Source organism: Mizuhopecten yessoensis, unplaced genomic scaffold (genome assembly GCF_002113885.1).
Source record: "Mizuhopecten yessoensis strain PY_sf001 unplaced genomic scaffold, ASM211388v2 scaffold716339, whole genome shotgun sequence".
Classification (NCBI taxonomy): domain Eukaryota; kingdom Metazoa; phylum Mollusca; class Bivalvia; order Pectinida; family Pectinidae; genus Mizuhopecten; species Mizuhopecten yessoensis.
In genome coordinates this window covers 711,103-738,807 of record NW_018480067.1, presented here as the reverse complement: position 1 = coordinate 738,807, position 27,705 = coordinate 711,103, and the positions used below count along the sequence as shown (strand labels likewise).

General features: G+C 34.5%; 1 protein-coding gene across 1 annotated transcript; it reads left to right on the top strand.

Annotated features, from left to right (window-relative positions):
* Window positions 1-82: 82 nt before the first annotated feature.
* Window positions 83-27,705, top strand: LOC110443319. The gene is made up of 22 exons (XM_021487480.1): window positions 83-221; window positions 4,758-4,829; window positions 6,740-6,831; window positions 10,033-10,128; window positions 10,411-10,515; window positions 11,324-11,596; window positions 11,931-12,063; window positions 13,424-13,646; window positions 14,405-14,979; window positions 15,302-15,574; window positions 16,651-16,774; window positions 17,236-17,430; window positions 17,878-17,914; window positions 18,486-18,554; window positions 19,059-19,207; window positions 20,205-20,397; window positions 20,775-20,894; window positions 21,701-21,855; window positions 22,293-22,409; window positions 22,589-22,703; window positions 23,931-24,024; window positions 26,669-27,705. The coding sequence occupies exons 1-22, from the start codon at window positions 139-141 to the stop codon at window positions 26,805-26,807; spliced, it is 3,432 nt and encodes a 1,143-aa protein (XP_021343155.1). The 5' UTR covers window positions 83-138; the 3' UTR covers window positions 26,808-27,705.

Below are 27,705 nucleotides of genomic sequence, written 5' to 3'. Positions count from 1 at the left end.
ATTTGCTCTGAAACGATATGTCTCATTAACCCACATCAATAGCCTGTGACAACTGCTGATCTTGTAGTAGTATTCAGTTTATCTGAACAGGAACAGTAGGTGTTCGTATTGCGGGCGAGCCTGTAGCCGATCATCAGGATGAGGATAAATGAAATGAAAATCGTTGTCTTCTCTCTGCTTGCACTCATAGCAGAGGTGTCGGCTGTAATATCGGGCCCAGGGTAAGTTTGAAATGTCTTGTCTATAACTATTGAATACCGAAACATGATAATCAAACTATTTGATAGCTTCCCATAGGATTATACAATACCATCCGTATAACTGAATTTTATATAAAGGTGTTTGCCCAAGAATTAAATGCCACCATTGACCGTTAAAGTGTTAAAGCTACTACATAATTCGCTAAAAGACATTCACAATGAAAATTTTAGTCCTTTTTTCAATGTTGGCATTACTGCAACGCATCTATCTAATCTACACGTTAAAGAAGTTGGTGTGTGCATTTTGTAAGGTATTATAAGGTGCTATGCCTCGTGTGTAGCCGTTTTGGACAAAAACTGCAAAAATTGGATGATCTTGTGTTAAAAAATGTGTTAAGTATTTTAGTTAAAGATTTTTCAAAAACTATTAAGTAATAATGGTTTTTCACATGTCATTTTTGATACTGTCTGAATTGAAAGACTTAAAGTGTTTAAAGACTGAAAGGACTTCTACTCAATTTTGTATGAATCGTTGCCGGGATAAGGGAGTAAATGGTGTTTAAAGGAAAGATGAAGACCCATTTTTACATTATTTGTACTGAGATTCACTTAGCCAAGGAAATAACATTTTGAATAGAGAAAAGCCACTAGGTTTCAGGTCGAATGCATGGGCTTTTGAACTTGTTGGTTGGTTGTGTGCATTGGCAAAACTCTTACATAATAATACTTTTTTTAAGACAATGATTTCAGAACAGTCGAACTTAAATGAAAATAAAAATGTATATAGAGCTGCTAAGGCAGCACTTCACCTCATTACGAGGAAACGAGGAGAGAAGAAATTTAAAGCTGTCCTCTCGTGACTACGCATAGGCCGTACCTGCATCACACATAGTTACATTTTACATAAGGAAGCAGACCAGCCTAATTATCAACCATGAACAGTCAAGCATTGTTGTGATTGAATGCGCTGATTAAAGACAAATACGTGACAGATTTAGATTTAATAACGGTCCCTTTATGAAACGTTTATCTGATACAGTTTTTCTGCAATCAATATATGATTATTTACATTCAATTAATCTTTATAATAAGATATGATAAACTTTATAATCAATTCGTTTGCTACTTTTATATGTTGACATCTTGTACACTTCATAATAGTTTGTTTCTGGTTGATATGTATTCATGTTTTGTGAATGTCTAATTGTTACATCGTGGTTTTGCCCCTAAATTACTTGAATGGAAAATTAAATTTAGGAGTTATGTTTGAAGAGACAAATGGGGAATAGGAAGTTAGCCTAAATGCGTGTAATGTTTGCCTGTGTGTGTGTGCTGAAGGGATATAATGGAAAGATATTAGTCAGCTTTATAAAGTATAGCTAGGCTTACTACGTGTACTGGGCACTAAATCACATAGAAATTAGTTCGTTGGTATAAAAGTCGAAACAACAGCTGAAATAGCAAGTTTGCAATAATTTTTAATATTTACATTTCCACTGCACAGAGCCTAGATGTTTCTACTGGGCCCAATGTATGTTATTTCCGTATATTTAGATTTGGTGTGGCAAAGCCCTTCTATATTACTACTAAAGTACTGCCAATAGCAGCTTCATCTTATGAGACAATAACTGAAGTTGGTCTTTGCACCTCCGAGCGACTTAACAGTGTCACTACCGAACTTATCGGTATCTTCTGATTTGATCCCGAACACTAGCTGCCTGTCTCAAGTGTCTGTGAGATCAACAAACAATTTTACGCCTGGATTTTTCACCAATTCTTCGGTTGCATGATCAACATCAACAACATGCCGGACTTCAAATATAACTCTGACCTGATTACCGCGGGCTTCCGTTGAGTGTGTGCGCCGGATATAGGTCGCAATAAAATCGGAAAATGTTTTACGACACTTGATTAGTTACTTACAAAATGTCATTTGTTACTATTTATGAATCGAGAATATGATATATATATAAATCAAAATCAAATGAATTATTAACGAAAGTTGCGGAGTTTTTTCAGTTTTGTATGGGAAATAGCGCATGACGTCAGCTGTTATCTTTGTGCTGTTCTAGATACTAACCTGACCTGACGGTAATAAGCGGGAAATTTGAAATTTGGAAAAGACATATTTTTTTTGCGAATTCTCATTATGGAAATATAGATATAAGCAATAAACTGCATAGATGTGGCAGACCAACTGGTATAACTACCACATGTGTCTGTGACACATGTGGCAGTTATACCAGTGTATTTATTGCTTAAATAACATACATTGTGCTATTGTGACGTCGCTATGCTTATGACGTCATAACTGTAACGTTGGAGATTGCACTGCTCCACTGTCAACTGGTGGCTGTTCTCTGTATGGATTTACCCTGACGTTAAAATATTTCTGCGTGAACTGTTAGTTGATTAACATAAAATGTAAATATAAGTATTGGTTGTCATATTTTTGACATGCATTAGTGTGTAGCATACATTGGCTTACCTACATATTTAACATGGTGCGCACCATTCAATATGTAGGTAAGCCAATGTATATTACACACTAATGCATGTCAAAAATATGACAACCAATCCTTAAATACTGATTATTATCGAATCATCATGCCTGAAGAAACACCCCGTACATACTTGAGTTAAAGACGATTTATAAACATGCATCGATGAATCATATGATATTACTTGTGAGATACAGGAACTGCTTGACCCTATAAAGAGTTTACTATACTAATAAACATCAACCTATATTATGATGACAGCACGGAAGCACTGTCATCATGTCATCCGGATTTAGTCAGTGTAGTGAGTTCAGCGTACGCTTAGAGACTTTCAATTGTTAAATCAACGAAATAAATACCATATATTTTTGTATGATAATAATAATAATAATTCTAGGTTCTTATATACCGCTTTATCACTTTGGTCGTCTCAAAGCGGTTATTATCCATGTATCTATAAATGAGTATTGGCTAGTCTGGTTTTACATGGTCGCAAAAGATCATGGTCATATGAAAACAGGTAATGAAAGGTTATCCAAAAATAGAAAACATATCATATGACTAAGGGGGGATCCACTGAATAGAAAGATAAACAACGGTAAAAAGAAGGAAAAAGATGGCTCGGGATTTCGAACTAGGTTGCACGTCATTCGGAACACCTCGCCCCGATTACAGTTCCTTCCATCATTTACATTTTGGCATAGCTCTGTGTTTCCCTTGATTTTAATAATACTGTACAAATCGTCCTAATATTATTAGGGCCAGGCATCGGATTTAAGTAATAGCTATTACGGTGTCATTCCGTTTGTCTGTCTGTTTGTCATCCGTCAACACTTTAGTTCTGGAGATTAATGTCGGAATCTAAAAGAATGATCTTCCTGAAATTCGACAAAGTGATAAACTGTGTTATGATGATATGCAATAGAGAAATAAACATTTCTAGTGTCAAATTGAATGTGTAAGCTACTTAAAGTACACCGTAGATGTGGTGCAGTCCTTATTTTCGAATTTTCAGTTCGAAAGACAATACACTTTGACGTAAAGATGTGCAATATGAATTTTAAAGTTTCTAAGGTCAGGGTCACTGTTACTCAAAACAGACCACTTGGTGCCTACACTGTGATATGTGAATGTCAATAGGGGTCTAAAAGGTTTTTAATGTCAATGTTACTGTTACTTAAAATAGACCGTGTAGATATGGTCAGGCATGTGGCGGGACCATTGCAGACCTGTCAGTGATCTAGTTGTACTGGTTCTTGTTACAACCCAAATAAAGTCTACATAACGATGAAGAAATGATACAGTAAGGATCACTATCTCTTTTTTCTCGAAATTCTTTTTCGATGGTGTTTCATAGCTTGGTAATGTCCATTTCAAAACACATGACCGGCGCAAATGTCATTTTTAACGACATATGATTGACATTTAATTGGTAAATTTCAAGAAGACAGTACCATTATGCAACCTACTAAACAAACTAATGACCAAGACTTGCTGCATATATGCTACAGGATGGAAAAAAATGATTTTCTTTTATTATTTACAAAGATATTTAACGAATACAGAAATATGCTTTCACCCCCATTTTCATATTCAAGCCTTAACATTATCATGACATCGAGTTACATAACTTATGCACCAATTAATCCTCATCATCATGACGCCATAACAAACAATTAGAATAAGCAATAATGTACAAGATCGTTCATTTATATATAAAAGTTTGTACGCACATATTTAAGAAATAGCCAGGATTATGTGTTGGTTTATGCGATTAATATCGAAAACGTATGCAATTTACGAAAATCCTAGAAATCTGCACATATATCCTGGTTGTCCTGTTGTGCAATTTTTGTGAACATATGTGACAAATTGTGGATTGTCCGATAGCACATTAAGATGACTAACTGGTTGGTTTTATCATTTGTTGGTACTTTCGTCACGACTTATATGAAAGTGAAAAACCCTTAATCCCTATCCATAAATTAATCAGTCATTCTTTAAAAATCAGCAAATCTTAATAATTAAATAAAAGGATAAATTTATTTTGTTTTAGACCCAATGTATGTACCAGAAGAAAGCGAGACTACTACTATAAATCGGAGTGTGTGTATTTTACCTGGCTCGGGTAGGTAACATGTTTTTCTCCATCATTACCTTCCTTATTGACATTCTCCTTTTCAAGTTTTCCTTCTTATTGAAGTTCCTCCTTTTTTCCTCTTATTTGCATTTTCTATGATCAATATTCCCTCTAATTAATATTTTCCATTATTAATGCGCCCTGTTTTCGTTTTTATGTTCTCCTTATTCATGTTCCCCTTTATTTCCTTATTTATGTTCCTCCTTATTTATGGTCTCCTTTATTCGTATTCTTCCTTATTAATGTCCCTCCTTTTTTTATCGTCTCATTTTTCTATTATCAATATTTCTCTTAATAACGTTCACCTGTATCAATGTTCCCTGTTTTCGTATTATTTCACCGTTATTAATGTTCACCTTTATAAATGTTCTGCCTTATAATGCACCGCCTTGTACATATTCTCTCTTCTAAATTTTTCTCCTTTATTGATGCGCCCTGTTTTATTATTTGTGTTCTCCTTTATTTTCATGTTCCATTATCAATTTTCAACCATACCAATGCATAACTTTGTTAATATTCTTATATTCTTATTTTATTTATATTTTTCCGCTTGTTAATGTTTTCATACTTAATTTTGTCTTATCTTTTCCTTTAATTATCCTTTTCTTATTCATATTATTCCTTACATATGTACTTATGTCTCCTTGATTTTTATTCTCCTTTTAAGTTTTCTCCCTTCTTAATGTTCTCTCATAGTCAATTTATTCTTGATTGATGATCTATTATAATCATGTTTATGTTCAACGTCTATAACTTTCTGACTGGTTTATGTTTTCCCTTTTCAATGTTCCCACCTATTCACTGATAACGTTCCTCCATATTTAAGTTTTCCGTTTTTAAATTCCTCCTAATTATGTTTTTACTGAATTCTTTCTTCCGTAATGATGTTTTCACTTTTTAAATTCTTCCTAATTATGTTTTCATTGACTACTGTTCGTCCTTTGTATTGACGTTTTCACTGACTATGTTTTTCCTTATTAATGGATTTACTGATAATGTTCTTCCGTATTGATGTTTTCACTCATTATATAATTCCTTCCTGTTGTTCGATTTTTATTACTTTCTCTCTTATTACACTAAGTTTTCACTAATACTGTTGTTCCTGATTTATAATTTCACTGATAACGTTCTTTCTTATTTATGTATTCACTGATAACGTTCTTTCTCATTAATGTTTTCACTGATAATATTCTTCCTTATTCATGCTTTTACCTTCTACATTCTTCCTTATTGATGTTTATATCCTTCCTTTCTATGTTTACATTCTTGCTCATTTATGTTAATATTTTATCTTATTTATGCTCTCCTTTATCAACGTTTTTCCTTATTTATGATTTACGTTAAAATTATTCTCCCTTATTAACGTTGTAGATGATCAGACAGAAAGCATTCCCAATATCAACTTGTATACTTTAGATTGTAAGGAACGGTATTTGTCGGCAACATTTAGCATGAGAAAAAGACACTTTATAGCTGTATTCATGATGACATTATGGTATATTGTCCAAAGTGTAAAAACTTATTGTGTTATGCTTGTATATTAAATAATGTATTTAAATTTTATAGATCACAGGTGAAATGACTTTACTAGTATCCTATCGTGTTATCCTCTTCAGTCCAAAAGAGCATCGTAAATATTGCCAGGTTTTCACGCAGAAGAATAGAAACGAAATGTAGCGCGGGTAACGATGGTTTTTATAAGAAAATGTATCTGCATGTCAACACTTTCAGAAACCATGCTGTACTTAGATTTTATTCTGGTCGATCTTTCCGCAAGGGTTGTAGCATATATATTCATTAATTACAAACATTCAACGATATCAGATTGGTATTTGTTTTATATGTTCTCTACCAAGGGTTCAGTGCTCTAAGCCTAGTGTATGCATTTTTTTGTATAGATGCTGTGTGTTCAGACAAGTGCTCGTTTGCCGCTACACCACCGAGTACTACTGCTGTTCCGGTTACGAAGATGTCGGGAATACGTGTAAACGTAAGGGGAAATTATTTCTAAAATTTGATGCTTGCAATCCAAATTGCCTGTTTGGATTTTTGTTTGAAATATCTCCAATATTAATAATTAATAATTAAAATCATATGAGGCGACTCCTGGAACCCCTTGCAAATGAGGCCTTGGTAGGTTAATAAGCAAGGCCTCCAACCACTTGTTCGCAGGTTCTAGGTCTACGACCGGCAGTCACGATGTACTTTCCATAGGTTGGGTGGTTTTTTTTCCAGGTACTCAAGTCAACCTCCGCCACCACAACTTTATGCGTCCTTAAAAGGCAATAACTGTTAAGAGGACGTAAAGCAATGATAAAGCCCCTGCAGCATGGGAGGTTTCTGTCGTGAATTTTGTTTCTTGGAATACCACGAAGACCGAAAAAAATCTGCAGCATCCAGTGAGAATTGGAACTTTTATAGTTTCAATTTCTTTGAATTTTCTTTCCTTTCTTTGCCTGTCTGTATTGCCACTTCAACAAAGTAACCATGTATTGCTGTATTGTGTGAACGAGCCGTTAATTCTTCATACTTTTAATCCCTAAAAAAGGATTATACCCTTTTATTAAATAATTATTTTTTTTTATTTTTTTTTTATTCAAATTTTTTTGTTGTCACATTCAAAACATACAAAAATATGTAATATCAGTAAGAATAATGAAAGGCCACTGTACGTTTGTTATCTATATCTTTGAACAGAACTTGCATCTATAAAATTTTATTACAACAAATACAAACATAAAAAATTCATACTGCTACATTGCTACATTAATTTTGACATATTTCATGAATGATTTAACTCTGAAGATTGTATAAAAAAAAATATATATATACAAGATACAATCATGTATCCATATTTAGCATTCTGTCAATGAAAATCCATTTTTGATTTACCATAATCTTTTTTTTATTTGAATATGTTTCAATTCCACACTCTTCTACTTTTTTATAAAAAAACATGTAAGTTTTCCATTCAGTAATTGTAGGGGTTTCCTCCTTAATTTGCACATATATATGTAATATTTTAATATTAAAATCAAGAAATTTATTTCATTTTCATTTTCAGTTTCCAAAATACCAAACAACATGGTTACTGGGTCTCTTGCTAAGTCTATTTCAAATTGTGACCTCAAGAGATACATAAAGGATGACCAAAGAGATTGTACATGACAACATTCCCATAATAAATGTATTAATGTTTCTCTTCCCACACCACAGAATGTGCATCTTTCTGTTTCACTCAATTTACATTGCATTAATTTGGTATTAGTATATAGAATTCTATGAAAGAGTTTGAACTGAAAATTCTGAAGTTTAGTGTCATCTGTAATATATCTCGGAATTGAATAAAACTTACACCAGGATTCTTTGGGAATGTTTACATGTAAAATTTCCTGCCATGCATCTTGACTTTTCTTTGGTATTTATGTGACTGATTTCAGCATAAATTTATAAAAATAGTTTGTTACCTTTTCATGTTTCTTCAAATACTGAATAAATTTACTTTGTTTTGCCTCAATTGGTTCATTTCTTTGAAATAAAATTAGTTTCCATGACCTTGGTATTGCATTTAAAATTCCCAAAAATTCAATGAAATTAACGGCCAAATTGAATTTCTCACAAAAGTATTCATGTGTTAAAAAACTATTGTTTTCAACAAGATACCTTTTATATTTTTCAAAAATGTCCCTTCTCTTTATAGGATCAGAAGATAAACCCCTACAATTTACACTACATATTTTCAATCCATCACCAGTAACTTATAGACACTAAAGTATATAAAAGTATGTTTTACATAAAATAAATACTGTACCGTGTAAATATTAGTTCTTAACCTGGGATGTAGAACATACATACAGTAACCTTTCACTAATTTGACAAAATAATGAATGCAACCATTTTCATATTTCAAATGTACCCCTTTCCCCCCGAAAAAAAGTGATATAAATTTCAGAAACGAAAAGAGACAAAGAAAGCATATTCCTGTCTCATTTGCACTAACCATTTTCCAGTTAAAAATGGCTGCTACCCCCCTACTCCGGTGAAAAAATCAATAAAAAAAAATCTTATTAAACTAGCTATCTGATTCCACTATATTTAGAAAGTCAAGGTAGCAAGGTCTTACTAACATACTGTAAGCACGAAGAAAGTGTCGGCCACTTCCACTAATTGCAATATCAATACAATACAATTTGGCGTGCACTCTGTCACATTTTGTCACCGGCAGCCAGAAGTGAAGGAATTGAGTAATACCGATACGCAGACAATCTGGTAGCAACAATCAAGAAAGTTATGCTTGAAAAGCTTCATTGCTGTTGATTCAGCTACACATCAATAGTTGTAATCAGAAACAACAACAACAACAAAATTAACTTAAAAAGTATCAAAAATGGGGAAAATCGCTGATGCTATTTTGATTACGAAGTGTAGCTTTGCTTGGTGTATCGAGGATACTTGCTAACTCTACGATACATTGCCATATCGTATTCGGAATTTCATTAGGCCTACCACAGACAATAAAGTCATAGAGTGAACAATTTGAACAGGAAAACTTACTTTAATCGACCGTCACAAGAGCCGCTGCCTCCATGCCGTATACCGGAAATTGACATGTCACAGGGAGGTCGAAATAAATTACTTTGAGCATGAAAAGCGTATCAACCACTTACAACAACCCTCAATATGAAAACCAAGATGCATAAGTAGCCGTTCCATTTGGCCTACAAGGTTTTAATATTCTGAATAAAACTAAATATATAAAGGCATATGATGTTTAAAATATAACAAAACATGGACACTTAACTTAATGATTTCTTCGTGCACTCATTCACATTTATAACCGGCAACCGGAAGTGAAGAGATTTGGTAGCACTAATGTACATAATAATGTACTTAGACGGTCTGATTGCACCATGCAACGTCATTTCCCGCGCTTTTGAGTATTGTTCTTACACACAAGATTTTTTTTTATTTAAACTCTTGCAAATTCCACACATTTTCTTATCCAGATGAAATGAAATAATAATAATAATAATAATAATAATAATAATAACAGTAAAAAATCAAAAAGTTTCTGTAGGCTGTAAATAAAATATTAGTTCTTATAAGATCTCCTACCCGGGCAGTGCAACAGTATTTAAAACAAGATACATCCGCAGCTGATTAATGCCATCTATTTTCCATCTATTCACAGCTGTGTGCAATGATGCGTGTCAAAATGGCGGTACGTGCGTTTCACCAAACACATGTACATGTACACCTGGCCAAAGTGGAAGCAACTGCGGAGATGGTATGTATGCACTATCTATTTAAAACTTTTTTTTTTTTGCAATTCCTTCTGTTTTTGACACTTAATGGTATATTGACATTGGTACGATTTGGCTTTTTAGGGGCATATTTTCATAACAAAAGCATTGCATTTCTTTCAAAATTGTATAAGTCCGTGACAAATTCATGCTATAAGATCTATTATTTAATACCTCTAAAGTAAATTTTATCGGATTGAAATATTCTATTTATAGAATGAATGGAGTAATTACAAACATATATATATAACACGTTCTATTTTCAGTCGTGTGTTCCCATCTACGTCCATGTTATCCTGGTATTTGTACCCTTCCTAGCACGTGTACGTGCGCTACAGGATATACGGATTCTGCCAGCAATTGCACAAAGGGTAAACAGATATTTCATTTCTGTTTAGATTCCTTTCAAACTTTCTTCTATGTCTTTATAATATATGTTCATGCAATGTTTTTTGGGGTTTTGTTCGTTGTTGCATATTTTGCAGAAAGTTGTTAAAAGCAATTGGTATCAATTATGTGGAATATGCATCAGAAAAACACTCCATATATGCAATTCTACGAATCAGCAATGTACAGAGAATGTGTCGTGGTGGTGAACATGTGTGATATCGGAGAAGGTCTTCCATTTCGTCTTTCTGGACAAATTAAGGATACAATGTGTGACTTCCTGCTGCTAAAACAAATCGCTTAAACTGTTGCGAGGACGCGATATCTATAAAATCAACCCAACAAACATCAAAACATTGCTGAAATATTGATAATTTAAACAATCCCCCATGCCAAATACACATTAAAAACTTTGAATTTGATTAAGGAACCGACTATAAAGGGTGGTAGTGGTACATGGTACATGTATGTATAGCACACGTTTCTGTGCTTAATGCTCTCTTGATTTAGTAATCAAATGACATTTTCAAATTCTACATCTGTCTTCATAGGTCTACAAATGTTGCGATCACGCGATACCTTTAAACTCAACCGAACCGACAACAAAACATTGCAGATGTTTGTATATGTGAATAGTTGAATAAATGAAAACCTGAATTTACCACAGAAGGTATTGTAATTTTATTCATTATAAAACTGACATATCTACACGTAATTGACAAGTATGCAATTCTTAACTAATATATTATCTTTATTGACAAATTCAAACTAACACGATATCTATGTTAACAGTATCAATAGCCCCAGCGTTCACATCTGCCCGAGCTGAACTTGCCTTCTTCAATGAAATGAAACAAATGGATGTCTACAATGTGACGACCGATTCAACCAACCCAGACTCAGATCTTCCCGACGTCCTGTGGACAAATCTACTTAAGTTTAACATGTGGATTGTGACCATGCAAGCAGTGTACGAGCCTGGGTTCCTTCCGATGGCCCCGACCTACATTCCAGAGGTTAAACTCGGCATAATATCTGCAAATATATCATATGAACTCCGAGCTTGTAAGTTTCAACGGTCACAAGTTGTTATATACTTTGAACGATATTTTGTATTACACATTAAGCATATGAAGCATATATGAAACGAATAAAGGGTATATTCATCCGATTACAACCGTGAGTTCTGGGCTTACCCTGTTGCAAGGTGAAATGAGGTATCGTGTCTGAAAACGCTTGTATCAAAAGATAAAATATATTTGTAATAAATGATATTTTAATATAGATGAAAATAACGTTATGCAATTTTGTTAGTGTTTATATCATAGAATCTAAACATCTTTACATCCAGTATCTACCGAGGCAAAGTTCGATATCATGTACACATTTTATATTGCAGCGGACAACCGTCTAAAAACATTTGGCTCCCAACTGTGTAGCCCGTCCCCCACCATTCTGGCACCTGAGCAAGATATCCTTAACTGCCTCTTTACGTTCAGTACGTTCGATTTCAGGATTGACCATGCCGATATGTAAGTTGTGTACATCAATCATTCCCTTTGGCGAACATCCGTGTGTGTCGTCTCGCGATGAATTATTTATTTCTTATATGCACCCAATCCTAACTTGTTTATTTGTATGAGGTTTTCGGTTTATTTTTTTAACAGCTAAGGCCATTGAAGGTCATGCCTCCATATATTTACTGTATGTATGCTGGTTTGCATGTGTGAAGGAAGCAGGGCATGTTGATGTATTTGCTTCCTTTAGATATCGCGGATCTGATGCCGACTTTAACGGAAACGGGTAGAGAACTACGAACAGAAAAGATTAAGATCCCAAGTGTTGCATTGGGGGTAGCAGGTCTGTTTTGGTCTCTTTAATGTCCTCTAAGAAGAAGGCAAAGAAGAGAAACACGACTCTGCAGAATCCCCACATGAGTAACCTTATACGATTCCTGCTGGATGTCCAATTCCAGTGAATAACAAAAGTACTGCATGGTGGAATAATATACGCCTTTCCGATGCCAATCCCAGATACTTAAAACCCTTTTGATACATTTTGTATGAAAATATGGAAGTTTAAGGAGAAGAAATGACATTTGTACTGTATTACTCATCTAAGTTGTGAACACTTTCTTGAATGTAGTGAAAGAAAAAAAAACTGTACTTCACGAACAAAGGCTTATTTCATGTATATTTAAAACCTTTAAAAATTGACTTAATAGGACTTGTCTCCCTTGGTTTATATTTCAAACCAAGAAAAGGGAAAATTGTGTACCAAGTTTTAAAATCCAGTCACAGTTGACATAGTTATTTTGCAGAAACTGTCAACAAATCAGAGCGCAGTATGCTAACTAAAAACTTTGCTCAACTTAGCCTCTGTCTTCATTTAATGTACATTAACACCAAGTTTCATCAAAATTGAGTCATATTAAAACCAAGTGATCTTGGGGAAACTCAAGTATGGAAATTGACCAATCAGAGCACAGTATGCTAATTATGCACGGATTTCGCTCAAGTTCGAACTTAGCTTCAGTCTTTGTGTAATGTAAATGGATATTGAATTGCATGTAAATTGAACTACATTTAAGCTTGTTATCATGAAAGCATATTTTGGACGAACAGACAGACGTACGGACGCTCCCGATACCACATTACCAAAATATTTTGACAACGTATGATAAAACAACGTCCATGGAGATAAGTGCATGGTGTATCCAACAAATTGTTAAACATAACAGACTTGCATCACATGCATTCACTAAAACTGAATAATAACGTCTTAGATTCGCTCTACTGCAGCTTTGGGAACGTTATAAACTTATTTATCACTCCGTTCAATTAATCTTCAGTATGTATTCATAGTCTAACATATTTTTTTGTGATATTTCAGATTCACCATCACCTTTTCGGTACAAAGTGGTGGTTTCGAAAAGTTAAATGTCATTGGAACCTCTACACCGTATGCAACGCTTACTTTCAATGGCCCTACGAAACAGAAGAGTGTCGAGTTCAAGATTGATTACGTCGGACCCACTCACTGTATCATTCCAAACTCAAACCTGACATGCACGCCCACTTCAACTCCCCTTCAAGTCACTAACCCTATCACCAAGGTATGAAATAGGTACATAGTAGCTTTAATTGAAGTAGTGTGAAAGTCGAGATTTACCGGTGTTGAATTACTTGCGTTTCTCCCGTTGAGTAAACTAGCGATTGCCACCGCGGTCTGTTTAAAAAGTGTCGTATTTAGCATGTACTTGTATTATTTAGCTTGATTAGAGGGTTGTCCATGTAAATAATGTCCTTCATTCAACATTGCAGAAGTGATTTAATATTCAAATGTTCAAACTATTAAGCATACAGTTAAGGTTTATGATACTAGACTTGAAGCGAACTGGTCAGATAGAGAGCTTTATAATGCACCTATAGCTAGGTTAGTTGTTGGGTTATCAAAATAGTCCAATAAACTACATCTAGCTCAACTATTACAGATTTATATATATCTTTAAACGACGTCTTTTCGAGAAAATTATAATACCTTAGGTCACGGTTTTGTGCCTGTAACTAGGTTAGATAGAATGTTATCCGCTTGGTTCAAATATTTTACATGGACCCTCATTTTAAATAACCTTTTTAGGAATATCTTTAGAATTACATTACTAAGCTATCTTAATTCTTATTTAAGGAATCAGAAAAAAATCGACCTCATCATGGAGTTGACTTATTCCATGTACATGTACATTGTTTGCATAGTTGTGTCTAACCACAAAAATAGTCTGAAGCTAATTTCTTATCCAGCCAAGTTACCACCATTTCACAGGAAGAAGTGTTCTGTCCGTTCTTACATATATATGTTTGTTTGTCTTTGTAGGATAATGTTACTATCAAGTGGTCTGGTTGGGTTGACAACTTGTCTGGGATGTATCGTTATGCACTGGAGGTATTCAAACTAACGCGACAGGGAGACATATTATTGGAGGCAGATCCATTAGGCCCGGTATTGATAACGGCGTTCAATGACACCAGTATAGTTGACTACAGTTTCACCTACCAGCCCGCAGAACCTGGAATGTATTCCACTATCTTAGAAGCAGCTGATGCGTCAAACAACTCAATATACATCAGGCGATTTTTTCTGTATGACCCAGTTTCTTCTATAACAGTAAATGCAGGAGTTATGAAAGTTACCAGTGCTACGCCTGAGTCTGGATACAGCTGGCAGGATAACCAAGAAAACACTGCCACAGCTATCAGTGTGAACTGGGCGAGTCATTTTATCAATCAATTGCAAGCTGATGGAGGATTCCTGAATGCCATCCAGGATTATCCACCCCAATTACAGGACTTGAACGTGGACACGTCCTTCAAGAAGGTCATTGACACCGACATCACAGATAATAGTAACCGGACGAGTGCAGCCATACCAAACATTGAGGGTATTGTAAAGTACGTACCAGCAACTGAATTAGGGCACATCTCTCAAGAGTAAATGCTTGTAACATAAAATAATATGTATTTAGGAGAAATAGTTTGCTTTTCAAGCTACTTTGTTTTATTACGATCACTATAACTTTATTGTGAATTTATATTGTGCAATTTATCAGGGGAAGCGATAGTACAAAATCTAAAGGCAATCCCATTTCCCCCAGTAAAAACTAACCCTATACGATAAATGTACTAGAAGTTACAGCGATGCTCATTTTCGGTTTACTGTATCCTAAATCAAATCTTAAATGTGCAATAATAAGTGTATTTTTTTCTATTCAAGGTTTGAAGTGGTTTACGAGCGTAAGCTAGTTGGAGTAGTACCAGATCCTCCCGCTACTGGTTGGACGACCATTGACCCGATGGCTTTATACTACAACTTCACTGAAAATGTCATAGGCGGTGACTGCATGATGATTTGGGTTCGAGCGTATGACATTATGGACAACAACGCCACCGATGCTACAGTGGTTTGCTTTGATTCGACCGATCCGATAGTTCGAAGTACCAGCCTTGAATTGAACTCGCCTTCTCCCGACTTTACTGCAGCAAGCCGGTAGATGCTATTTTATATTCCCAAAATTAACGTTAATGTATTTTATATTCAAAAGATTACATTTCTTAAAATATACACTTGATGCATACATTTTTAGTGTCAATGTTAATTGGTGCAAATTGCAGTGTAGATATGCGATCAATTTGATGTGATTCATATGATTTATGTTATCATTGAATAGTTTTGTATTTTTATTGGCTAAAACAATGTCCGTTGGTTGATCTCCTGTTAATAAAACAGTCAACTACACGGATATGAATACAAAAGATTTGGTTGATTCAAAATTTGCAAATCAATCGATTTCGAAACTGACTTTCAAAGAGACATATTTAGATACATAAGCATGTTAGGTACCCTGGGCAGACCATTGAGTTAATATAATCAATTTCAATGAGATATTGGTCAAGTTGTTGCTATTTCATTGTTTTCATTTATTTAAATTCACAGAAAATATACAAATAAGGATGACAATGCCATGCCTTATCACTAATTTATGACCTTCGATGGTTGGAAAACCAATAATAATTATTGATTTCAGAGTTTTGATTTCGATCGATATAGTGTTATCGGCTAAGAGAACAACACATCGTCCTCAGCCGAGTTTAAGCAATGTATTGAAAGAGTCAAAATGTCGCAATTGTGCGGTACCACTAATTATGAAATTTTAAAAGCGACTAACAACTGAAGTGAGAAGTGATAAGATTGTAAAAAAAAAAAATTAATTTTTTATTAATGCAATGTCAATTTATGAATGACATACAGTCGAATAAAAGTCACACCAGGTTATTCATTACAAAACTGTATACATTCAACAAAGGGTTATGTGAGGGTGTCGATGTCTTCATTATTCTAAAATATTTGACAATTGTAGTATCGATTCAACCAAATTTTAATTGAGATCGTTGTGTTCCATTGTGGGTTTTTTTCAAAAGATGAATTACAAATACTATACTCAATACAAGTACGTATATTAGTAGATATTTTCAATGTAGACCAGTTTGTGTTTTTAAATCAGTTAAGAAAATAGAAACAAAAAGTGTCGAATACAAGAAAATAGTCTGCTTATTTTTTATCAGGATATTGATGACAACATCAGATACACAGAGTGGGATAGCCTCCATTCAGCTTGCCTTCTATGATAACTCCACCGGTGCACTATTGTATGATGCAGGCACGGCAGCTTCAGGCAACATTACAAATGTATGTTGGTAGACAAAGGATAATGTTGTTTGGAACTGTCATCTATTATTTAAATATGAAATTTTCATATTTTTTTTTTATATATTGCATCTGTATTTGATATTTCATTTACTGTTGATTTATTTTGGTATTCAAAGCCCTGTATAACTTAGTCAGAGACGTTGCTTTCAGTTCGCGTATATTATCATATCTAAATTTAAATGACTGATAACTACTTGCTAATCATACATCGGCTCTTTCCGTCATTAAATGCCCTGTTCTGATTGGCTATTTTAATTATCCTTATTTACTATTTTAAATAGTAATAGTTTCCAGTGTGCAAGAATTAAACTAAATGATTGTAATTTAAAGAAAAATGTAAACTGTCAATCTGTATCTACTTATAATGTTATCAAATATATAGGAATGTGTATAAAGGGCAAGATCTTTACACATTTTGTTTGTTTGTTTTGTTTCGTTAGAAAACCCAAACCGAGTGTGATCAAGTCGGGGACTGCTACTGTATTACGACAGGAGCCTGCTACGCATTCAACTATGACATGTACTTCGATAACTGTTGGCTGTATAAAAAAGACTTGGACTTGACCACTCTCGTAGTCAGAGCATCATTGACGTCTTACAATCTAGCATCATTATTCACCAAAACTGATATTATGGTTGGTTAAAAAAAAAGATATAGGAATCAATTACAGAAATTTGGTGTTTTTAGATATAGTTAATACTGAAACACAGATAACATGGATACATGTCTTATTGAAATTGATTTATTTCAAATATGAAGGGAACGTGATGTTTGAAGGGTTTTCAAATGTCGTTAAAAATTTGTAAAAGTGAGATTTTTTATGTTAAAAGGATTGTTACCTAAAATTGGTTCTTTTCAATATATTCATCACTTTTTTTATTTTCTGAAACTAACGGATTTTTTTCATATTTACGTTTATCAATGATAAGAACCTTTGAAACTATCTATTTCGTCAATAGCAAAGAAATGTTATGTTAACAGAAAAAAAAGCTCTTGGTTAAGTTACAGTTTTCCACGTTTAAACAGGTTTTATTTCCATGCTGTAGTAAGATTGTTTAATGCACGTGTTTTTCCTTACTAGATTACATCGATCAGTTCATTGGATGGATTATCCGCTTGTAAGTACAGCATTTTTTGTTTGTGGAAGCACACTGAAACATTAATTCTAACAATATATTTTTCGATATCAGCACTCATTTGAACAATATCACAGGTAATTATTTAAATGAAAAATAAAATCGCAAATATATCTAAAAAAAAAATAAAGAGAGGCTTTAACTTTAAATGCAGATTGATGTTTGTTGCCTTCAATGGTCTCAAAAATCGTATACAAACAATGCAAAGCTACCTTGTCTCAGTTTTGATTTCTTTATTCATGCAGCTGTCTATAATCTTTCCAAGTATATTACAATGTATAAGGCGGTAAATAAGTAGCTGTATTTTATGTCTGCAACAATAACAAAATACGAGGTCACTATGAAGACGTCTAGAGTCCTGGACCTCTCCACAAATGGCATAGTGAAACAGTTTTGTCTAAAGACCTCTTATTGTGAGTTTTGAATCTAATGTCAAATTCGCCATAAACCATCCAATCACATACACATAATTATCATAGTCATCCAGTCTTAAGCATACTTCCATACCGGTTACATTATGACTAATATTGTTCATCTGTTTTAAATAACCCAGGTCCAGGGGAAACAACTGTGGTCACGGTATCTTCCTTATCAGCTGGAGGAATTGCTGCCATAGCGCTTGGTTTGTAAATTCTTAGGCAGTTTGTATTAGTCTTTATAGAGATTTAAGTAGTAACATGTATTATTGCATCGTCTTTGTTGCTAAAAAAATGGGGAAAAGATATGATGGACACGAACAACAGTAAAACACTTTGACATTCAGTCAACTCGGAAAATTTCTATAATAACGTCACATGTCTTTAATCTCTTTTCGAAACAACAACTGTTGGTACGATTTCAACTGAAAGGTGTTGGTCTGTTCCAAAATAAATGAATCACCATACATGTAGTCACTTCTAACACTCAGGACGACGATTGATTTTAATCTTTAACCCTCAATGTCGATTTTAATATTACATTTGTTTTTATCGATCATTTATTGATCTCAATGACCTCTCCTTAGTTGATAGGCCATTAAGCATGTTATGATAATAATCTACGTCCTTTTTATGTTTGTGTTATACATTTCTATGTGAGTAAAAATTTCATTTATGGATGTACTTTCATTAAATAAATTTGTTTTCAGTGATCATCCTCATTTTGGCATTCATAATCTTCGTGCTGATTCTACACAAGACTGGTCGCCTGCAAAAAGTAAAGGAACGAAGCATTGAACGCATAAGGTCGATTAGAGGAGGGGCCAACACTGGCTTGGTTGGTTACAAACAATGGCAGGTAAGAAAAAAGCAGATACGAAATGATCAACGGTCTTACATGATATGTACATAGTTAAAAATGTCGTTACATTTTACATGGAATCTTCTAGACAACCTTTTCGGACATTTTATCACACCACCAACCTTCCAAAGTTATATTTACAGGGACAGTAATTATATTTCCCTGCAAAAAAAAACTAATTTTGGGACAAGTCTCTATTACAACCAAAACAAAGTACACACAGTAAATAGGCCTCTATAATAGAATACAGCATTTTCACTGCTTATACGGTTTAGATATTTGCTTGTTATAGTTTGAACCTGTTTATTGTTTTTGATGTGTGTAATGTCTTTCGAGTTATTTTGACGCTTAAGGCCAAGGATTACTTTCTTGTGTCGGGGGACCGTTAAGCTTGAACAAACTTACAAACAAGGAAGCAATGATTAAATTGTCCACTATGGGAACATTTTGTATTTTTTGTAATTGCACGAATATAATTCTTGGAGAAAAGTTAAGGGATGAACGTAACAACCACACAGGCGATTGCACCTTTAAAATTTAGCAATAGAATCAGGTTGCCAAAAATAAATTATAATGCACCATACAACTGTTTCGTCCTACTAATACTCATCGGTTATACCACTCTGGGCCTACAAGTTGGTAATCCAAATAGACACTTCCATGAGTGTAAATAAATTTTAATCAATTTGTATTTGTTTTGTTGTAAGAATTGAAGGGGGAAAGTGTTTTCATCATCAATATTAATTAATTTATTTATTTATTTAATATTGTTGTTGAGTTTGTATGTCATTAGACACCACTTGTAAGCCAAGTGTCGGAATAATAAGACATTACCAGTTAGGTGGCACTGAAAAAGCCTTTGTGTGACCCCACCTATGTATGGATGTCGATTAGATGTTGCAAATATGTAAAACTCTAATAAATTAATTTTGCCTGCAAACTATTGTTAACAATTTCAATTATGGCATAATTGATTACACTTTAACATTAACAGACTGGAGGATTTGCTGAGGAGGACATCTACCTGTACGGAACACAGACATACGAACAGGCACCAAGCTGGATGCTGCATTCAGACGACTTGGCGCTTGGAAACATTATCGTTGTCGGCAAGTTCGCCAGAATTTTCGAGGCTATACTACAAGTTGGCGGAAAACCCAGAAATGTCGTTGCCAAAACACTGAAAGGTGAGAAAATGCATTTCTTATCATATTGTTATTTTAATGATTTCTATAGTGTCTATCTTATCGCCACACATTATGGTAAAATTGCAACCATTGCATGATCCAAGAAGCGACTAATGCAGGGGCCCCCTGAAGAAACGGGTTCTTTACTGCTAACTTTACTTTAAGGACATTGAAGACAAATTGATTTGCTGTCCCCATTGAAATACTTCCTCTTCCTGTCGTAGTCTCCCCCGGTACCCGGCCTCGTATAGTCTTGTCTGTTCCCAGGACTATTAACTCAAAGCAAACAATTAATGAATGCATTAATTAACTGATAGCGGAGAAGACTCGCTCATGATTGTGTTTTTTCTTTACAATATTTTTTTCATATTTGATAGAGAACTTCACAGATCAAGACTCGTTACTGATGACTGCAAAAATAAACTTCTTCGGGACGAAGGTTGGTAAACACTCGTGTATCTTGGACTTCATCGGCGCGGTGACAGAGGACCCTAGAAGTGAGCGATTCATATACTTTGTATATCAATTTCATCAAAGTAATTAGTGCATTCGAATGACGTCAGGAAGAAATGGTTCATATACTGTAATAATGTTACCAAGAATGCTAACAAAGATTAAGGTTCTTTTGTGAAACAAACTGATACATATATACCCAACCAGATTCAAACGTACAGATGCACGTTATTTAAATAAATTAATCAGTTATTTTATCAAAGTCCGCTGAATTCTGCATTTAACGCCTTTTCATTTAGTATTATGCCAATAGGCAGAGGAGGAGGAAAGGCAGTTATAAGTGATAAGATATAGGTAGTGTCTCTAGTATAAAGAATATAATTATGTGTATAGTGGGCCCCGGGAAATACAGTTTCAGATGGTTGAAGTCGCAACAAAATGTATCTTTGTCCAACCCAAAATATAATAGATTACTGTAGCTCCAATCACATAATATATTAGGATGGATTTCTCAATGCTGAATATCTAAATAGTGCTTTAATGTGAAATTTAAATTCATCCTCCAGTCTCTAAATATAAAACATGCTTAAATGAATTATTTAGGGGTAGAATATGAGGGGTTTGGATTTTACAGTTTTTCAATCATAACAATTTCGCTGATATGTACACTCTTTTAACTGTGAATAGTGAAATTAGTTCTGAATGGACAACAATAATGATTAATTTTACAGATAATAATGCTGGCTAATAACATCTATGTCTATAGCCACAACTACCATTTAATTTTTGGCTTAACATGTAACTCTCCACTACCTTCTTGCGAATAAATGAATATGTTTATCAAACACAGTGGGACCCGTGATGGTATTGGAATACTGTGACAATGGCCCGATGAATAAATGGCTTCAGAGGAATAAAGCATCTGTGAATGAGACGGTAGTGGAAAACCTCTATCGCTTCTCGTACGACATTGTCCGGGGAATGGAGTATCTTGCTTCGCAAGAAGTAAGTGACTTTTATGGTTTGTTTCTAAAAAATGAAACGCATTATATATCGTTTGATTAGCCAAATTGATTGCAACAATAGCTTATATTTATTCTAAAGCGTCCTACACTTTACCTGTAATTACATATACTTCAAATTTAAATAGAGTTTATATTATAAAACGATGTATTGTCATATTTATTAACTCTACCTTGTAAAGTATGCATTGTCACATTCGATATTAAGTACTTTTCTACCACATTTGGGAATGAGATATATATTCGATATGTATATTTATGTTTATTTATTTGCAGGTGTATTCAAAAATTAAAAACAATATCTAAATAATAAGTGGGTTTTTTTAATCATTCAATTTCAATTTTATGGTTTTAATTAATTTATTCTCAGTGTCATGTTGGTACTTTGTTTTGAAAATGTAGTGAACACTTTCTGCACAGATAATACACATGCGTCTTGCGGCAAGGAACATTCTTCTGACCGACCGCCTGGAAGCTAGGATAAGCGGATTCGGGCCAAGGCAAGGGGATGACGAAGAGGAAGGAGAGGCTAAAAAGGCTAGTATTACACCGAGAACATTAATGTGTTCTGCTCACCCATTGCAACACTCGTGATCAATGTATTTTTATTTTTTTGAAGCGTTTTGTAGTGTCAAATATTAATGGTTGATATTTGTTATTCCACTCTTATATATCAGATTATTTTATATAACGAATGTTATATTGGTGATCAACAGGAACGCATTCCAGTGAAGTGGATAGCCCCCGAATGTCTTGACAGCAATAAGTCAGCCTCCGAGAAGAGCGACGTGTGGTCCTATGGGATTGTTCTTTGGGAGATATTTACTATAGGTAATTCGGGTTTTTTTTATCCTAAACTATTTTTACCTTTGGCCGTGGTTACCGTTGTCATCATACTATAATAACGTCATCTTCAATCATTAAGGATGGGTTTGTGTTTACCATACCATCACATGCAACACACAGGTATATCTTGTGGATTTTGAGTACGGAGTTTAACGTCCTAAATTTAACTAAGATAATATGAAGACGAATGCCTAGGGAGGCACCAGTAGAATAGAAAGAATAGAGAAGTACAAATAGAAGGTGGATCAGGTCAATTTTGGTATCTAAGATATCCCCTAAGCAGGAAACTCCTGATTTTGCAGGGGGTCCTGCATTAGTAGTTTCTTACGAAAGCAATGCACCCCGAACCGGCAGGATAAATACATCATGCGAAACACTCATAAAGGTCACGTCTCTGAATTGGTTCAAGATTGAGATGTTTCTAAATTCAGAATAGAAAGTGCATAAAAACAAATGATTTTGAGCTTCAAAAAATAAGTTTCCTTTCTGCTTGCGGTTTGAAACAGTTTTTTTCATAAAGTTGTCATTTTGATCGGTGACTGAATATCTTCCCAAAAATACAGTCATTCAGCTGACATTGTATAAATATAATGTTACTATTGATTTCACAAAACTACCGGATAAGAGGTGGAACGAAATTTGCCAAACATTATGCAAATATGAGGAATATGGAAATTCTATCCGATGATGTACTCACCGGTGTTAGACTTCGTTAACTCATTCATCCCTGAGGACACATTTAAACTCTTCCAATTAAATGGTTAGAATAGTTCAGTATGAAATTTCAGTGATGAATGAGTTTATATTCGAACTAGATAAGAACCTTCGTAAGTTATTCGTAATACCAAACGGAACAAGTTTTAACCTCGATAAGTTTTTATATCCTATTACCCCCGTAATTTCCTCAATTAATAAAACTACGGAATCTGGATGTTGTAGCTCCATTTTATATATCCTTTGTATTTATTTTACTAGAGGTTATAAATAATTCCACACGTGCATAACTTCGTGAAGTGTGTTTACATTCATTTTATGATAACAGCACAGAGCGGTATGATTCAAGCTGTATTAAACAGTTTAATAACTACTTAATAATCAGCATTTTACAAATATGCAGATGATATTTATTTAATGACTTATTGTAAGACTTACCTGTATTTTATCAGATGTATACTTAATATGTCATGATAATGTCAACATGCATTTGGACAGGCGAAACACCTTACCCAGATGTACGAAGCCGAGAGCTCCCGAGGTACCTAAGGTCAGGAAAGAGGCTACCAAAGCCTGAATACAGTGATGATACGTAAGTATACGGATAGATACATATATATATGTGTGTGTTTTATTACAACATAATATAACACGGCTGCGTACATGTATTACATTTAATTAAAGTTTAAGGACTGCAGTGGCTAAGTGGTTAATGCGTCTGTCATTATGAAGGGGTAGAAGGGGCAGCAGGTCAACTTTGGTATCTAAGATATCCCCCAAGCAGAAGACACAGAAGAAAACTCCCGATTCTGCAGGGGGCCTCGCACTAGTAGCCTCTTGGGAAAACAATGTACCCCGGAACAGGCAGGGTGAATACATCATGCGAAACACTCATAAAGGTCACGTGTCTGAATCGGTTAGGAGATTGAGATGTTTCTAAATTCAGAATAGAAAGTGCATAAAAAGAAATAATTTTAAGTTTAAAAAAAGTTAAGTTTCTTTTCTGCTATTATTATGTCATCTGTTGAATTTGCATCTCCCCCACAGTAGCAGTTCAGATGTTTATGTACTCGATAGCACTATAAAGTCGGCATCAGATCCGCGCTATCACAAGGAGGAATGCACACCAACATACCCAGTCTTCTGAAAACACACACGCAAGCACGTATAAACTACACACATGAAGAGACGTCCTTAAATGACCTTACCTGTTAATAGGATGTTAAATAAAAATAAGCTAAACCCAATCGACGGTGAGAATCGTGATAGTATCACAATTGGTACACATACATTGCGTGTCCAAAACAAATCCATAGCTACGAGTCTTGTGGTATGTTAAGGAAAAACTATAAAGCGGCTGCATTTGCATATGAGTTGACTCATGTAGGAGAAGCCTTGCAGAATCAGTGTTTTTATGTGTTTTATATTAAAGTGACATTTGTCCCCATTGCAACCTTCTGTTAATTTTTCTGTCCTACTTCTCTCCCTCCGGTGGTTTCTTCCTAGGCACCAATCATCAAATGACCTCAGCTGTTACGAGGACAAACAAGTTTTTTCTATCACAAAGATGCAACTACAAAAACATACCCTGCCCCCAGCACACATACACACAGGAACGGATACATTACACACATAGAGTGTAGCTGGCTCGGTCAAAGATTGAAGTTTACTGTTTGAATTTTGTTTATTCATCAACGTAAGAACTGAAAACAAACAAATAACAATCATAAGTGATACGCACAACATAGCTGTATACTTATATTACATCTTAAGGTCAAGGTAAATCTTAATAATCAATATGACCTTTAACGCCATGTGGATTCAACCTAACATGAATTCGCAATGTTCCAAAAACACCCCAAAACAGACATGTTACTATACAAAGAAACATATCTATGCAGTATATCACCTTTACATTACAGCGGTATAAAATCACAAATAATTGTCATTATAAAGGATGTGTCGTTATAACAAATGGCATTATAAAGAAAGTTGACCAAATATCAATGACCTTATATTGGATAATTACTCGGTACTTGACATGCATATATGTAGGTTGAATTATATCAAATTGTATAATGTAATTGATCAATGAAATTATTACAGTGAAATAATTTTACAATTAAATCCTATTCTTTTGCAGATACAAATTCTCCAACCTCGTATCAAAACTAAGCAACAGCAAAAATACACTCAAAAATGTAACAAGTTTCATGGGACAAGGGAGATAACTCTAGTGAAAAGTTTACAACACATGTTTTATGAATTGTTTAAAATGATTTACACTGAGAAATCTCTATTAGACACTTAGCTATAACTGATCTCAACTACTTATTGGTTTGAATAACTATACAATCTGTTTATCTGACATTTTGCATGTAAATGTGTATAAATAATACCGGTAATACCATGCCCGGAAGGCTACAAATCTGAGTACTTTGCACAGTGTTAAATGGGAAAAGACTACAGGTAGAGAAAAATGATGACCTTTCACCAAATTGTCAAGGAATAAACATGCTCATACGTTAATAACAATTCAATGTACATGATTAATACCTTTTTCTCCTGACCAAGTAGCTAAAATCGTTTTCGTTGACATCGTTTGCGTTCTGCCAAACAGCATGGTTCTCTACTGGTAAGATGCATTCCCACACGCACATGCGCAACAGATACTTTCAAGTAAAAGGTTAGCGGGAAACTCAAATTAAGCAAACCTGTATACAACTCATTCCCCCCGTAGTTTACAAACGATTCAAAAAATGGCATCTCACAGAATATTACAAATAAACTTTGAAACTCTGACATTTACTGAAGGCACGTCCTTACATGAACTGTGCTGTTAATAGGATCTTAAACAAAATATAACCAAACCAAACCCCGGAGTAAATGAATAAAAACTTGTATGTTGAGACACTGTCGTTATTTCAGTGTGTTCGTCAAAAAAAGGAAAAAGTCTTTGCTGTAAAGTATACATTGCATATCAGACCTACACAATCATGCCTTTACTTGTCAATCGTAACGACTGAATCCGTGACCCCTACATATACTTATAATAAAAACTTTATTTATTTTACAACAGTCATGAAACAATTCATTATAACTTATATGTATCACTCTTGTTGGCCCGGATGTTAGCGGGGGTCTTAATGTGGGAGGAAACCGGATACACATATTTAAATCCTCGTTATGACTAATCTTAAACCTTTGTTTATTGTTTTCTTTCATTGTTCTTGCAGTCACTTCAGCATCATGTTAAAAACTTGGCAGAAAAGCCCGAAAGCACGACCCACCTTCATGGACGCTCGCAAAGAGATTGAACATCTGTTCCGCCAGTCATCAAATGACTTGTATTACTACGACAGCAACCTGCAATGAGGATAGTGGCGTTCTGAATGATTTACAACCTAATATAGCATTGATACGTGCACAAATCAACAGAAATTGACTTTCTAGTACGTGTTAGTAATGGAGTATTTAAGATAAAGGGTACCGACATGTTAGACTGTATTATTTTTCCATTGTCACTATTGTGATTTTTTTTGTTTAAGTCATTTTCAACAGAATAATTGCAAAAACAAATCACAAGGTGCAATGCATTTTACGGAAGTATAATTGTTTGAAATCTGATTGTTTGAAAATAGAATTAAAAATAAGAAAACAGAAAAACTGCAGTGGTCAAACTGAAGACTAAAACATCCAGATATTATAGAATGCAAGTTATCACAATGAATGTCCAAGTTGGGAGTCGCAATAACTTGATAGGAAAAGTTAATTCTAAGCAAAAAAACTCCTTTTTTTTCCTTCATCTTCTATACAGCAGGGAGAATGCTCTGATTAAAAACTAAAATGATTGGGACTCTTCTTTGCGATAATAGCTGGTGCAGTGATACCCTTTATCTTAAACAATTTTTATGATCTTATCGGAAACATTTAGGGCAACTATATATATGCCTTGGTCCTATCGGAAGGCTTTTTAGCAAAATATCCATCGTCGTCTATATGCGATCACGTGACGTGGGTGACACCGACTTTACACAAGACCAATTTCAGCATTCAGTTAGGTCATTGCGTTACATAGATTGCAACATGTTGAATGTATATATTTTTCTCATTATTTATATTTTATTCTCTAGTATGTTCTTATTGTTAAAGAACGGTTAAGGCGTCTGACCGTCATAATCTCTATAGCCCTCTCCCACTGGGTCGCGGGTTCGAGGCCTACGTGGGGCAGTTGCAAGGTACTGGTCGCAGGTCGGTGGTTTTTTCTCCGGGT